At 32.1% G+C, this 14459-nt stretch overlaps 2 protein-coding genes across 3 annotated transcripts; one reads left to right on the forward strand and one right to left on the reverse strand.

Moving 5' to 3' along the window:
* Positions 1–3991: 3991 nt before the first annotated feature.
* Positions 3992–6576, forward strand: LOC140829292 (mitochondrial pyruvate carrier 1-like). Of its 2 annotated transcripts, none has more exons than XM_073192375.1 (5): positions 3992–4159; positions 5169–5285; positions 5369–5423; positions 5494–5629; positions 6202–6576. In XM_073192375.1, the coding sequence occupies exons 2-5, from the start codon at positions 5193–5195 to the stop codon at positions 6239–6241; spliced, it is 324 nt and encodes a 107-aa protein (XP_073048476.1). In that variant the 5' UTR covers positions 3992–4159; positions 5169–5192; the 3' UTR covers positions 6242–6576. The 2 variants fall into 2 exon arrangements, with proteins under 2 accessions (XP_073048476.1, XP_073048477.1); XM_073192376.1 differs by having other exon boundaries at positions 4069–4203.
* A 940-nt stretch (positions 6577–7516) lies between these two features.
* LOC140829294 (ribosome biogenesis protein nsa1-like) lies at positions 7517–12786 on the reverse strand. Its single transcript, XM_073192377.1, has 12 exons — positions 12542–12786; positions 12325–12443; positions 11426–11455; positions 11188–11324; positions 10488–10667; positions 10335–10402; positions 10110–10216; positions 9671–9824; positions 8852–8941; positions 8293–8348; positions 7977–8034; positions 7517–7892 (listed from the first exon to the last, which is right to left on the reverse strand). Exons 1-12 carry the CDS (start codon positions 12621–12623, stop codon positions 7729–7731), a joined length of 1245 nt encoding a protein of 414 aa, XP_073048478.1. The 5' UTR covers positions 12624–12786; the 3' UTR covers positions 7517–7728.
* Between the last annotated feature and the right edge of the window lie 1673 nt (positions 12787–14459).

Genomic DNA, 14459 nt, shown 5'->3' on the forward strand with positions numbered 1-14459 from the left:
TTTTGTACTTAATTATAACATATTATTTTTTTATTAATTTTTTTAAAATAATAATTATTTGACATGTTTAACATATTAAGTTTGAAATAATTTTTCAATATTTATATTAATAAATAAAATTACTTATTTAAAGTAAAATCATTCAATACTTATATGTGTATATATGTGGGTTTGTATGCATGTTTGTAAATTTTTAAAAATACATCAATTGATTAATATGTAACCTTGTTTTTGAATTGATAATATATATATGAAAAGAATATTATTTATCATTGTGTGGATACAATTTTGTATAAAAATATCATAGCTTACATATTAATTGAAAATGTTAAAAAGAATTTAAAAAATCATGGTTGTTGCGAGGTTATTCAATTATTAAGCATTAAGCGATATTTTTTTTTTGGGGTCTATCTTTTATTATTATTGAATATTACATTAATTTGTATAAATCATAAATTAAAAATCACAAAATCTATTCTACAATTCAAAATTTCCTATGATATTAAAATAAAAAATTATTAAATGAACAATCAGTAAAAAATGAAAATTTAAAATGAAATATGAAAATATATATAGAGACGCATTTCAAAAATTTGAGAGAGTGATAGAGATAGATGAGAGGAGGGAGAGAAGAGAAGAAGAGATATTATGTGAAGCGACAGCGGGATAAATAAATAGCTTGTGTACGAGTTAGAAGTTTTAAAAATCCATCTAAATCTTTGGGTTGAACCTAATACAATTTTTGACAATTTATAGTTGTACTTTAGGCTTTAATGTTTGTATATTAATGAATTTCATGAAGTTATTAAAAGTCTGTTGAAAATTTAAATACCTCTAGACTTTTATAGAGTTTTAAAAAGTCAATGTTGAATACCTCTATATTTTTATAGAGTTTTAAAAAAGTCAATGTTGAATACCTCTAGACTTTTATAGAGTTCTAAAAAGTCAATGTTAAACTCTATGACAGTCTATTTTGAATACCACTAGACTTCTATAGAGTATACAAAAGTCTTCATTGAATACATCTACACTTTTAAAATCTACAAAATTTATTAAAAATCAATAATTTTCCTACATTGAATACACTCCCCTTAATTTTTATTATAACTCAAAATTCATGCATATGATAGTGGATACAAATTTTATTCACTTGAAAATATATATATATATATATATATATATATATATATATATATATATATATATATATATATATGAGGGTTGTTACCCTGCACCCAAGGGTGCAGGGTAACCGTGGGCGACAGCTGAGCTGGCGCCCACATGTGCATTTTCTTTTTTTTTAAACAACATTTAGCGACAGTTTTTCAGATTCCGTCGCGAATAGCGACGGAATATCACAAACCGTCGCCAAACGTTTAATTTTAACAAAAAAAACCCGGACAGAGGGGAACAGAGGGACATTCACAAAATCGATTCTCCCGTCCAACCTACCGCCCACAACACAGAAAAGTTTGAGAGAAACACAACACAGAAAAGTGAGGTTCAACTGAAGGCAAATCTGGAGATCTCGTGCAAGGTTTTTCCGTGTGCCTCAAATCCGAAGGTAACTCGATGTTGTCGGAAAATTTCACACTCCCGATAGAATTTGTGCGTGAATGTGTTAGAAAACCTCGGGTATAAAAATATGTGTGTGAATGTAAATCGAAGTTGTTAGAAATAAAAATTTGGTTCGATGTATGTGTGAATGTAAGTGCGGCTCCAATAAAAAATTTTCCGTGCGCCTCAAAAACACAGTTTGCTTGAAACCTCACAATTTTATGAATAAAAAGGAATTTAAAAGCTCGAGTTTCTCTCAAAATTTTCTGTGTTGTGGGGCGGTAGTTTGGACGGGAGAATCGATTTTGTGAATGCCTCTCTGTCCCCCTCTGTCCGGTTTTTTTTAAAAAAATTAGACGTTTAGCGACGGTTTTATAAAATCCGTCGGCGACGGATTATTAAAAACCGTCGCTAAACGTTGTTTTAAAAAAAAAAAAGAAAATGCACATGTGGGCGAAAGCTGTGCGCCAGCTCAGCTGTCGCCCACGGTTACCCTGCACCCTTGAGTGCAGGGTAACAACCCTCAATATATATATATATATAAAACTTTTTATAAGTAAAATAACACTTTAATTTTTTTTAATATATTTATTTATTTTAATTATATTTATAAATGCGTGTGTTCATAAAATTTTTAAAAATATATTGATGTATAAATTAATGTTTATTCTCTATTTTCGGATACAAAATAATTGTCCTTAGACATATTGTCAAAAACAAAATTTATATACTTTTCCATACAAAAATTTATTCAAAATGAATGAATTTTTTTTTAAAATTTGGTTATCGATTACTATTGAAAATTACTGTTACATGTTTTTTTTTTAAATATTAGTAATTAAATAAACACGTTAAATTGACTTGAATAATGAAAACTCAGTTGCAATAAATTTAGTTCTGACTTTTTTATCGTCTCTCGTAAATTAAATCAATAATTAAAAATTATTTATATTGATAGATAAAAATATTTTAAATCAGTAAAATTTATCAACGTTCAACTGTTAGTTTAAATTTTTTTGATAGGGCCAGCTTGCATTTTTGCATGTTGAAATATCAACGATCCGACTCATTTACTTTATGTAATGGAGTCAATCGACTCGAAAGACTAACATGTTTTGATCGTTTTAACTTAAATGAGAAATAAAACCGAAAAAAATGAATCGAGTTTTTATTCGGATTAATAACATTTCTTTTTAATTTTCTATTCACAACCCTAATACATATGTATGTGTGTATTTGTAACTTACTTTTGTTGGCAAGTGGGAATTAAATACTTTCAATACTTGGATATGTTCTGAGAACTTTAATCTATTTTATCCTAGGTAGGTTAGTTACATCACATGTCACATATGAAATTAACATGTTTTCAAAGGAAGCAACCGAATTCATTTCCAAGTTACAAATTATATATAATTTTTTTTATTTAATATTATAAAGATGATCCTCCAAAATGTAATTCAAGTCAATTTATAAATGTCTTAATGATTTATAACCCATTTTTGTACTTTTATATAAATTAAATAGAACTAAATAATATTAAGGCGATTTCATATATTTTATTAGTGAAACATAACATCTCAAATGAAATAAAATCTGATAAAAAAAAAGATGAAAAACCGATTAGTTTTATTCTCGACCTATTTGAGTTGTTAAAAAAAACAATAAAATGAAATAAACCAATTTTTAAAATCGTACTTACCCAATTAATTTAAATTATTTAATCAAAATTACCAATGTTTTGTGGAAAAAAATTACCAAATATTAGAAAATGGGTTTTGAATACTTTTTTTAAAGAAAAATAACAATAAAAAGTAGGCAAAAATTTGTGTGAGACGATCTCACGGGTCGTATTTGTGAGACGGATATCTTATTTGGGATCACCCATGAAAAAATATTATTTTTTATGCTAAGATTAATATTTTTTATTGTGAATATGTGTATGATTGATCCGTTTCACAGATTATGATCCATGAGAAGGTCTCACATGAGACTCACTCTAAAAAGTAATATTTTTTCATAGATGATCTAAATCAGATATTTGTCTCACAAAATACGACCCGTGAAACTGTCTCACACAAATTTTTGCCAAATAACTAACTCGAGCCAATGACATGTAACTCATATGACAAGATGGTTTTAAATTTAAGATAAAATCTCATGTTCGAAACTCATTTATAGTATTCCATGCCGGAACTATCTTGTCATATGAGTTACATGTCATTGGCTTGAGTTAGTTATTTGACAAAAATTTGTGTGAGACGGTCTCACGAGTCGTATTTTGTGAGACAAATATCTTATTTGGATCATCTATATAAAATCTCAGGTTCGAAACTCATTTATAGTATTTCATGCCGGAACTAAAAACAAATCTCGAAAATCTATTAGAAAGGTTTTTATAAAAAAATATATTAAAAAAGTAATAGGAAAATAAGCATAGGTATTATCCTGCCGCGGCCACACGGGTTTCATATAGTCGTAGCAGCAGACGAGTTCTCCCAATTTTTATTTCTATTTATTTAGTATCGCTCAGGTTCTTTCGTTTTCCCAAATCATAATCTGCCAATTAGTTGACGAATTTCCCATCGAAGTATTCTTCTGTGCGGTAAAATTACGAACTCTTGATCTGTTTTCTTACAAAGGATAAGGGTAATAATTATCGATATACTTTAGTTTGCGCTTGTTTTTTTACGCGTGTGTGTGTGTGTGTGTGTTTGTGTGCAAGTATGTTTTTTTTTTTTAACCAGGTAAAAATGTATGTTTTGATTGTAAGATGATGCTTACTTATTTCAAGCTCCTAATTTTTTTTTAAAAAAATTTGAATTCGTGAAAATTCAAGTTTTTTTTAAAAAAATATAGACTAGTAATTTTTAAGAATTGTAATGGAATTCTGGGTTTGACCCTGTGTTAGAGTTTAATTCTCATTTGGATGAATTACTGCAATTTTACTTGATCTAGTTTTATGCTTAGAATCTTATGCCGAAGGAGCTGAGGGAATATTATGTTGGAAGTAGATCAAGGAGTAATTTTATCCAAATTTGAATAGATTTTTATCTTGGGTCACCTCATCCCTTGCCGTCCTTATTTGTTTCTTAACCCTTTTGGTTGATTCTGTTCGTGTGTCTTTGATGAGAAAATTGATTAGTTTATTTTCATGAAAAGTGGAAGTATGAAAGAAAAAAACTGCCGAACCATTATTCGATTTGCAAATATTGGCAGCAGTTAAATAGTACATAGGAGTTCAGCTTTTAGTTTTTTGATGTTATGTTTAGAATATTTTTGGCATGACGGGCTCTTTTAAAATCTGACGAACTCTGAATTTCTAACACACGCCTTTCTCATATTTGTTCGTGTCTTGATGCTTTTGTCATAATTTATTGGACATAGCAGAGATTTTTAACATTCCATTTTCACTGTGGCCATAACTTTATAACCTTTAGACAACTTATTGAATTATCTTGCATGCAGATTTTAATGTCTTGGCTCTTGTTTTCTTTTAACAAAAGTTTCAGGAGTTTTGGGAAATTGTCGGTTCTTAAAGTGCATTCTACTATGATTTTGTGAACAACTTAGCTTGTTTTTTCTGATCCTGACTTTTTGGTCGTGTCCTGCAGATTTATTGAGCCCTTCTCTCATTTATGGCTTCCTTCAAAGCATTTCTGAACAGTCCTGTTGGTCCCAAAACCACTCATTTTTGGGGTCCCATAGCTAATTGGGGATTTGTTATTGCTGTATGCTTCTATGCCTAAATTGATAGGCAAAATTAGTTATTTGTTGGTGAAATTTGGTCTAAATTTTCTTATTGGTTTTCCAGGGACTTGTTGATATGAAAAAACCTCCAGAAATGATATCTGGAAACATGACTGGAGGTAAAATAATGAGCTCCTTAGACTGCCCTGATTACATATTTGGATTCTAATTATTATTTCCATGATGCAGCGATGTGTATATATTCTGCATTGTTCATGAGGTTTGCATGGATGGTACAGCCTCGTAACTATCTGTTGCTTGCTTGTCATGCTTCAAATGAGTCGGTGCAGCTCTATCAACTGTCCCGCTGGGCTAAGGGCCAAGGGTACATGGTTTAACACTTAAAGTTTGATTCCTGTGGCGCTTATGCTTTATCTCTCAACTTGCACAAATGGATCGATGTTACCGCTGCCACGATCCTTTTTCAATGTTTTTATTTTCACTTCTTCTGAGAGTTGATGTTTTTCATTTTTTATCAACTATTGTTTTTATTGGTTATACAAATTTAAATCACACATAAGAGTTTGAAAAATGAAGGGATCTGCTCGGATAGTGAGCATAAAAAAGAGTGGAGAAGAGAAGAATTCAGGATCTGAAAATAAAGGCCATTGATATATTAATTCATTGATGCTGGACTCGATGTGAGCTTGCATATAAGCATCGACACAAAGCCCCTTCCTCTTGAAATTTGGTGTTGGTTGTATGTCTTGTTTAAACGAATTCGTCTTTGCATCATAGGGGATTTTAGGTGTTTGAACCACATTTGATTCATGCAATATCAGAAGTTGTCTGTTTGTTCATCAATTCCCATTTTGGTTTGTATAATTTTACACGGGAAGTTGTTGACCTGATCTGTTCAGCTTTGCAATAAAACTAAAACAACCATTATTTTTCCAGGTATCTGGAGCAAAAGAAAGCTGAGACTTCATCTCAGTGAAGTATTCTGCTCTTCTATATCATCTTCCAGCATTCAAGCAAAGTGTTTCCTCTCTACCTGGCACCTAGAAAACAAAGAAAACCTGAACTCTCTCATGGTTCATCTTATTATTTTCATTTCTATGTATTTTTGTTATATTGTGAAAGCTCTTCTCGGTTCATTTTAGTTAACAGATCTTCCCGAAAGGCACTACAGAGAAAATGAGGCTCTCTTCATTCTTGCTGTTTGTGGGAATATGTTGAAACTTGTGAGTGTCAATTGTTTTGTCGATGATAACCTTAACTATTGATGCAAAATTGCACATTTCTCAAATAATAATCCCATTCGAGAGGCCATCACCAGTTGCGATCTGCTCTTTCTCTTCCTATCACTAGGTCGATCCGTCGGGATTCTAGTGCTCGACGATTCTATTAGGGAAATCCTTTCTATATCGGGATAGGGAAGCGATAGCTTGACTTGACTCCGCTCCGCTCGAGAAAGAATGAAGCAAACCCGAATACAGAATCGAGGTTGTTGTTCGCTTCGGAGGTGAAACTGCAAATACAAAGATTTTCCCCTAAGTAGGGGCATAGTTTAGGATTACTATACATATCCATTTAGCCACCGATTCCAACGGGTAAATAAGCAAACCTATAGCTACATAGAGGATCGAGTCAAAAGAAGGGGTGGAAAGTAAGAGAACGGGATCAAGTTACTACGTTCCTTGTACATATGTTATTTCTAGTATATTTAGTGGTAAATGAGTTTGATGACGGAGTAGTCTCTTACTTCGAGACCTCTTTCTTCTCTCCTTACTTGACTCCCTTACAGGGTCACTCGCCGCATTAGGTCCACTACAGCTGAAAAAGCAGGCTATTTACTAAGGGGTATATCTTTTCAAAAATTAATTTAATGTTTTATTTTCGAAAAATAAGGAGTTTCTATTTTTGAAGAATACGAAACAACAGAACAAAATCTGTTGTGATTCTACTCGGTTAAGTGACTTGTTCCTCCCGTACCTTGTATTTCACATGCCTCGCTCTTTTCTTGAAAGAAAGTGGACAGTAATTTTTTTCATGGTTTTAGTTGTCGTATCGTAAAAATTGTTTTTCCCTCGACTAAGTTGATAAATTTAAATTCTTTTAAAAGTATGTCTGAACGGATAGTGAGCTTAAAAATTATATGACGATGGTAGAGACATACGCTTACATTTGTAGAGTATTTTATATTTGTAAATTTCATCGCATGAATCAATGGAAGAGGACTATTATCCTACTTGAAATAAACAACAAGAAATAAAAACAAAAACCTTCCACTTTTCTGTCGAACTGTTTTTGTATGTTGCAATACAATTCGGGAATGTAAATGAAACATAATTAGGGAAAAAAGCTCTTGCTACTTTGTCTCGGGTAAACCGATATCTCAGAACATTTTTTCTCGCTATAGATACAAACCTCGACACAACTATCCGGTTTAACCGAAGCCAGCAAAGTGAACTTGTGGTGGTGTTAATGTTCTTCAACTTTTGACCTCTTACTACTTTTTTTAGTCGACATTTTCTTGAATTCGTTGTGCTTCTTAGCAACCATTTTTCGTTTGACACGCCGGGGTTCCTCTTCAACTATGTCTACACTCTGTCTACCTTGTGGCTCAGGTGCACAAACAATCATTTCTGCACAAAATTGTAAGATAGAATCGAGCTTGGGTTTGTGTAAAAGCACAAAAAAAGCGATACAAAGTAAACCAAACACCGTACCTTCACTGTGGTAGTTGGAATCGAAAAAGACATTAGTAAGCGGCTGCTTCAAGAAAACCTGTATTGAACCAAAAGCAAAAATACAAGTAGAAAAAACTATTTATCAGCATGAAATAGATGAAGGGTGTAAAATCATCATCTCAAATTCCAATGTAACATCGTAGGAAATTCAAATAAAATGGATTCAATTACTGTTCTTGCCGAACGTTTTGCAAATTTGGATAAACCTAAAGAACTGGATTTGATTTAACTTATTAAAAAGTTCAGCAATGGAGTATAACTAATAAGTATTGTTAAAGTTAATATCATGGCATACCGCAGATAGAAGTTGCCGTGAATGAATGTCCCAGATGCGCAAATAACTGTCCAGCCCTAGTAGAAAAAGGGGAATCACCCACCCAGTCAGCATATAACTCCAACCAAAACAGAAAAAAAAAACAAAATTGTCGTAGAACCAAACATGAAACAATTTTTTTTAATAATTACGATAAAGTGCCGTTCATTGAAAGATATCAGGGATCAGAACAGTGACAGTCACAAGCTATGCTTTCAAACAAAGACTTTTGGTGCTAAACTGGTAGGATGTTATACCAGAACAGAGCAATAGTTTTGATCCTCAGAGTCATGTACATTTTCAGTTTATTATTAATAATTCATAAATTAGGATTAAACTGAACTGGAAATATTAAGACGGGAACATTGCACACGATATATCAAGATGTCCCGTTTGAACGAATACTGGTTGTAGGTAGATGTGGTATTTTGTGGATGGCTCATCCACTTGCCTTGTAAACTTACTATCATATTACTTTAATAAAATTTAGTTTCTGATCAAAAAAAAAAAATAGATGTCCCGTTTTATATAAAGTACTCACCACATGAAGCAAGTATGGGAAGTTCTGGGTGCCTGGCTATGGATCTTACACTTCCAGAACATTTTCCAATAAAGCATCCCAAGAGTTTCCCTAAGTTTTCAAACAATATACAAAAAATAGAAACTCGTGTCCCCAATAAATCAACAGGTCGCAATCTCGAATTATCATAACACACAAGTTGAGGCAAGGAAACTAAAAACTAACACAAGAGGAACAAGAAGCATTCGTAATTATAATAATAATAAGTAAAATAGGTGAATGAGAGATTAAAAGGCTTCAGAACAGAAAGGTGCGTCAACAGATGGAAGCAAAGGAATCAAGAAGAAGTAATTTGTGTAAATTTCAAAACCTGAAAGCAATCGACAAAACTATGTGCTCACAGTTGAATGGGTGATTATGGTTGTCAATTTTTGAACGTTTAAAATTAAAAACAACTACATGATAAAAATAAAAAAAAAGTGGCTGAACTCCGCAACTGCAAGATGCAAATTCCTACCAATATCAGTCAGATATACCAGTGTTCCAACAACATTTATATCGATTTGACGCTATAAAAATAAAGGAATTATGTATTTCAAAACTTGTTCGGACTATCAGATAAGTCAAATTATTTACATCTTCGAACAGGTGAATAATCATAAGTCATGAATGTTTCAGGATCAAAAACTATGTTGCAGCATAACACACTGTTTGGTGCAGCAACAGAGGAGTTGCCTACACGTTATAACATAGTACAGACGCGTCTCATTTAGAAGAACAGTAAAAAGAGATTCAACGTCCAATAATCAAGTGACACCGGAAAAGGCACCTAAATAGTACCTGTGCGCATATCAATGGAACCAAGATCACCTGAGCCATTTCCTACGTATATTGTATGTCCATCAAAATCTTCGGTAACAGATTTAATAGGAGTATCCCGAAAATCAATTGACATGATAGGTCTTCTCTGGGAAGATATATCATACAGTCGAACCTGCCATATCATATGGTTGGTTCAGTAAGTTACCGAAAACACAGAAAGATTTGTATAAATTTTTTATTTTCAACTTCTCTACAGGGTTATAATTAAACTGTATATTATCAGGAGCAAGTTGCAATTTCAATATTTAAGAATCTCAACTAAAACAATAGACAAGAAGGACAACACGACTATACCATAAACAAAATGATCATTTTGCTAGCAACTATCTTAGTGTGAAGCTACCCTTTTATCATAAGCACACAGTAAATTTAAAGGAAAATTTGAGTAAGACATTACCTGATGAGAATTGGTGCAAGCCACTAATTTACGGTGATCATCTTTACTCAAGAAGGTCGCAGATGTAAACCAAGTTGGAGTAAATATGCCAAGAGAGTTTTTGGGGGCTACACAAGATAGATTCAGCAATATCAAACATTTAACCCGATGCAAGAGCAGTAATCATTTCTCCGTTGAGCATCCATGCCTAAAAAGACTGCGGAAAACATAGAGTAAAGTAGTAACTTACAGATTTTGCAGTCCAGGTTTTTGTATTATTGCTAAGATCCCATACATTTACTTCAACACCCTTCCTGAGTGTCATATAAATAGGTCACTATCCCTCGGACAATTCGAAAAGACTGTTTGGTTTGTAAACATATGACCTAATAAGCTTACCCTCCATATAGAGCATAGTTCTCACTTCCATCTACTCTTGAAATCAAGAGCTCCCCAGATCCACTTATATTCCATATAGTTGTAGAAGGATCATGCATTAACTCAGCTGATGATTTGCTCACATCAATTGATTCCAAACTGACATGGCCTTTTCTTGTGCAGACATGTAACAAACATGACCTAAACCGAGATATTAGAAAGTCAATATGTGCAACAGAGTCGCACACTGTGAAGTGTGAACGCAACAAGGAAAAAAAATGAAACCCTCAAGTAAACAAGTAACAGCATTGCCACTACATATCAAGTCCCTTCGAAAAATTTAGCTCAATTTCCACAACGGAAAAGGTTAATCTATTGACTGTCAGCTAAACCATGTCTTAGCATTGCATTCTATTATGGGTCATTTAAATGATTATAATGCAACCTAATTTCCACAGGCTTTCACATGGCAATGACGGTCTACATTATATGCTCCTCTTCCGGGTCGAAGAAAGAAGCCAAAACTGCTAGTTATATATATATATATATATATATATATATATATATATATATATATATATATATATATATATTAACATCAATTGCCGAGTTCCCACCAAAAAAAATGCTACACAAATCATCTTTGAGAAACATAAGGTGCATCTAGATAAATTTAAAACAAGAAAACAGAAAAATGAAAAAAGGCGTGAAAATATGATGCCTGGATGATGACTCTGATCGGTGTTTTTTGAACAAATGCAATCCCGTGATGATATCTTCCTGCAGACTGGTTGCAGTTCCATATAAACTTGGAATGTGAGCACGAAGATTCCCATTAATTGCGCTAATAATCTCGATCTGTGGAATGAACTATCATCACCAACATGTCTTCCAGGGTTTACTAAAAGTAACAAAGAGGTTTATAATATTTGATATTACAAAACAAGATAAGGACTTACAGAACCACATTTTCTTGCAATACCGAGCAGCTGCCATGTTACATATTTCCATGCAATACACCCAACAATGTGTCAAACCACAATAAACAAAACATTTTGCTTAAAACAAGATTATTGTAATTCAAAAAACACAGCAACTGAAGAGCAGGATATGGACCTTCAACAAGGTCTTATCATATATCTTAAAAATGCCACATTTATTAGTTATTACAGTATCACTATCTATATTTTTCCGTGCATTGACAGAGTATGAGGAACATCCGAGTCCCGAGATCCCTCACACCAAAGATACACCCAACGAAAAGTTTTCGGCATTGCAAGCCTTGCGGAAGATTCAACATATTTGATGGATATATCATAATGTGGTAGTGGTTCAAGAAGTATATATGATGTCATCGTATTTGTAAGTCCAAGAACTTTTACAGTCTTCTCAAGCTTTTTATTACCAAGTACCATGGAGCAATAATGGAATCCATTCCAAAATGCACATAGATGAAGTTCCGACTAATCCCTCAACTCTGTCCAACTGATGGAATATTAAATTAATGCTCAACTCAATTCACAAGGGTTTGTTCTACCTACGCCCGTGGAGAACCCCATGGGTCTTCATTGCATGGAATCGACACGTGTCATCTCAATGGTTTTGGGACATATGGGTAGGGTCGAACAAACCATTCACAAGAGCTACATAATGCCCTTACAATTAAACCTTACCTCGATGACAAATTTATAGTAACAAGATAACTGCAGCCACAATTATAATGAAATATTATTAGCTAGAAAATTTTGCAAGCCTTCCAATATTAAAAATTATAAATCTTAATGGACTTATCTCATCACTAAAAGCTCATAACAAGACCACAAATCATGTCACTAAGATATACATCCAACATACGTACCGGGTCAGACTCTCTGTCCAGAATCGAAGCAGAAAGCACGCATTTAGATGAATCCGGGTCTCCCCAACGCTCCACCATCTTGACAGCACCACCATTCTCCCTTTTACTCGCCTCAATAACTGTTGGAAAATATATTCGCAAAACAGGGAAAGCTTTTACATGGTACATCATGATTCTACTTTCGAGAAAAATAAATATAAAAATCCATTCTTTTAACCTTTGACAAGGCCAAGAACGTCGAAGGTTAAGGCTCGAAGTGGAGGGCAGCCGGGGCTCTCCACCGTCGTCGTCCGTGGCATATTCCACTGTATGGAACACGCAGCTCCGACCGGAAATAAGTAAGTATTATTGTCTTTGTTTGTGTCCTATCCGTCGAGGAGGAGAGGAGAGGAGGGCGGTGGCGGCGGAGGCAATGCTGAAGCCTTGGGCTCTTGCCTGTTTACATAACCCACAGTGATATTATTTGTTGATATTAATAAATAATTAATTTGTTAATTGAAAGAAAACAATGTATTATTTTAATTTAAATGAAAAAAATAAAATCTTGAATATAAAATTGAAATAATATATTAATATAAATATTTCATATATTTGTTTATGTGCTCAAATATCATATATCAGTATCTGATATGAAAACATTTACACTGAAACATCATATATTAATATTTTTTATTTCTTTTCATCGAGCAGGATCATGTATATACACAAAGTTGTATAAATACATAGTCTCAATTATGATATGACTACGGATGTTTCAACTACAGTTTAATTTGATTTTAGCTAAAAAATAGAACCAACCATATTTTATTGGTTTTATAAAACTTAAAATCAAACAAAATCATGGATTTTTTTTATAATTAAACCATTAATTTTTGTTTTGTTTGGTTTGATTTGGCCTGGTTTGGATGAATACTTCAAAATTTAAATTTCATAGTGATTAATGTATGAGATATGGTAATTTGAAATAATTTAGCAACATGGTTGATAGAAATTGAGTTAATACATTATTTGATTGTGGAGTATAATGAATATGAGTAAAAATCATATATTGAATACTCATGCAAATTACAGAATTTTATAACATATAAAAAAATTAAACTTTTAATGTTGTAAATATGTATATCTGAGCTAAAATATGAAATAAATAAATTTTCAATATAATTGGATTGTTACAAAATCCACTAATAAATATAACCTAAAAATCAAATAAAATATTTTTATATACAAGAAAAATCAAAATTTATCGCGTAGTTTGTTATATTAATGCATTCAGTTTTGATCATTTTAATTTGATTTATTTTTTTAATCTAAGACTTAAAACAATCTAATTTTCAAGATTTAGTTGATTTTAAAACTAATCCAAACCATAATTCAACAGTTTGGTTTGGTTTTACACTTTGGATCGGTATGGCAAAAGTTTATGAACGCTTCTATATGTGACAATGTTTAAAAAATGGCAAAAACTTGTGTGAGACGGTCTCACGAGTCGTATTTGTGAGACAGATCTCTTATTTGAGTCACACATGAAGAAAGTATTACTTTTTATGCTAAGAGTATTACTTTTTAGTGTGAATATGGGTAGGGTTGACCCGTCTCACAGATTATGATCCGTGAGACGGTCTCACATGAGACTCACTCTTAAAAAAATAAATAAATTATATGTGTTGAAAATAAAGAATTGGAATTATTGAATGTTGAAAATAAGTGTGTGATGATATATGTAATGATGTATTTATTTTTGAATTATTTTCAAAAAAAATTCTATAAATAGTTCTTTCAGTTTGTGAAGAAGAACACAATTGAGTGGAGAATTTTTTTTATAAAAACGTGTAGTTTAATAATATTTTGTGAGTTTGAAATTTTTACTTTATACCGCAAATTTTACTTTTAACATATGTCAAATAATCTCGATGATACCTATATAATTAGAAATAATAAAGCAAACATATCACGTGTATAAAATAGTAAAATACTACAAGTATGTGACATATTATTAGGTTTAATAGTTCATTATTATAAAATCTGAATAGAAGAAATGAATATCTCAGCAATGCAGTTACTCAAAAAAGGACAAATAAAACTTAAAAATTATATAAACAGCTCACCATGAAATTCAAGTCAGTTTAATTAATTTA

This window comes from Primulina eburnea, chromosome 4, assembly GCF_022965805.1.
Source record: "Primulina eburnea isolate SZY01 chromosome 4, ASM2296580v1, whole genome shotgun sequence".
Lineage (NCBI taxonomy): Eukaryota > Viridiplantae > Streptophyta > Magnoliopsida > Lamiales > Gesneriaceae > Primulina > Primulina eburnea.

Excerpts from the sequence above, each read along its gene's own strand:
- LOC140829292 (XM_073192375.1), top strand. The coding sequence starts at position 5,193 with ATGGCTTCCTTCAAAGCATTTCTGAACAGTCCTGTTGGTCCCAAAACC. Across the intron at positions 5,286-5,368 it reads ATTGGGGATTTGTTATTGCT|GGACTTGTTGATATGAAAAA; the intron begins GTATGCTTCTAT and ends TTGGTTTTCCAG. Across the intron at positions 5,630-6,201 it reads CGCTGGGCTAAGGGCCAAGG|GTATCTGGAGCAAAAGAAAG; the intron begins GTACATGGTTTA and ends TTATTTTTCCAG.
- LOC140829294 (XM_073192377.1), bottom strand. The coding sequence starts at position 12,623 with ATGCCACGGACGACGACGGTGGAGAGCCCCGGCTGCCCTCCACTTCGA. Across the intron at positions 12,444-12,541 it reads CGTTCTTGGCCTTGTCAAAG|TTATTGAGGCGAGTAAAAGG; the intron begins GTTAAAAGAATG and ends ATTTTCCAACAG. Across the intron at positions 11,325-11,425 it reads TTGCAAGAAAATGTGGTTCT|ATCGAGATTATTAGCGCAAT; the intron begins GTAAGTCCTTAT and ends TTCATTCCACAG.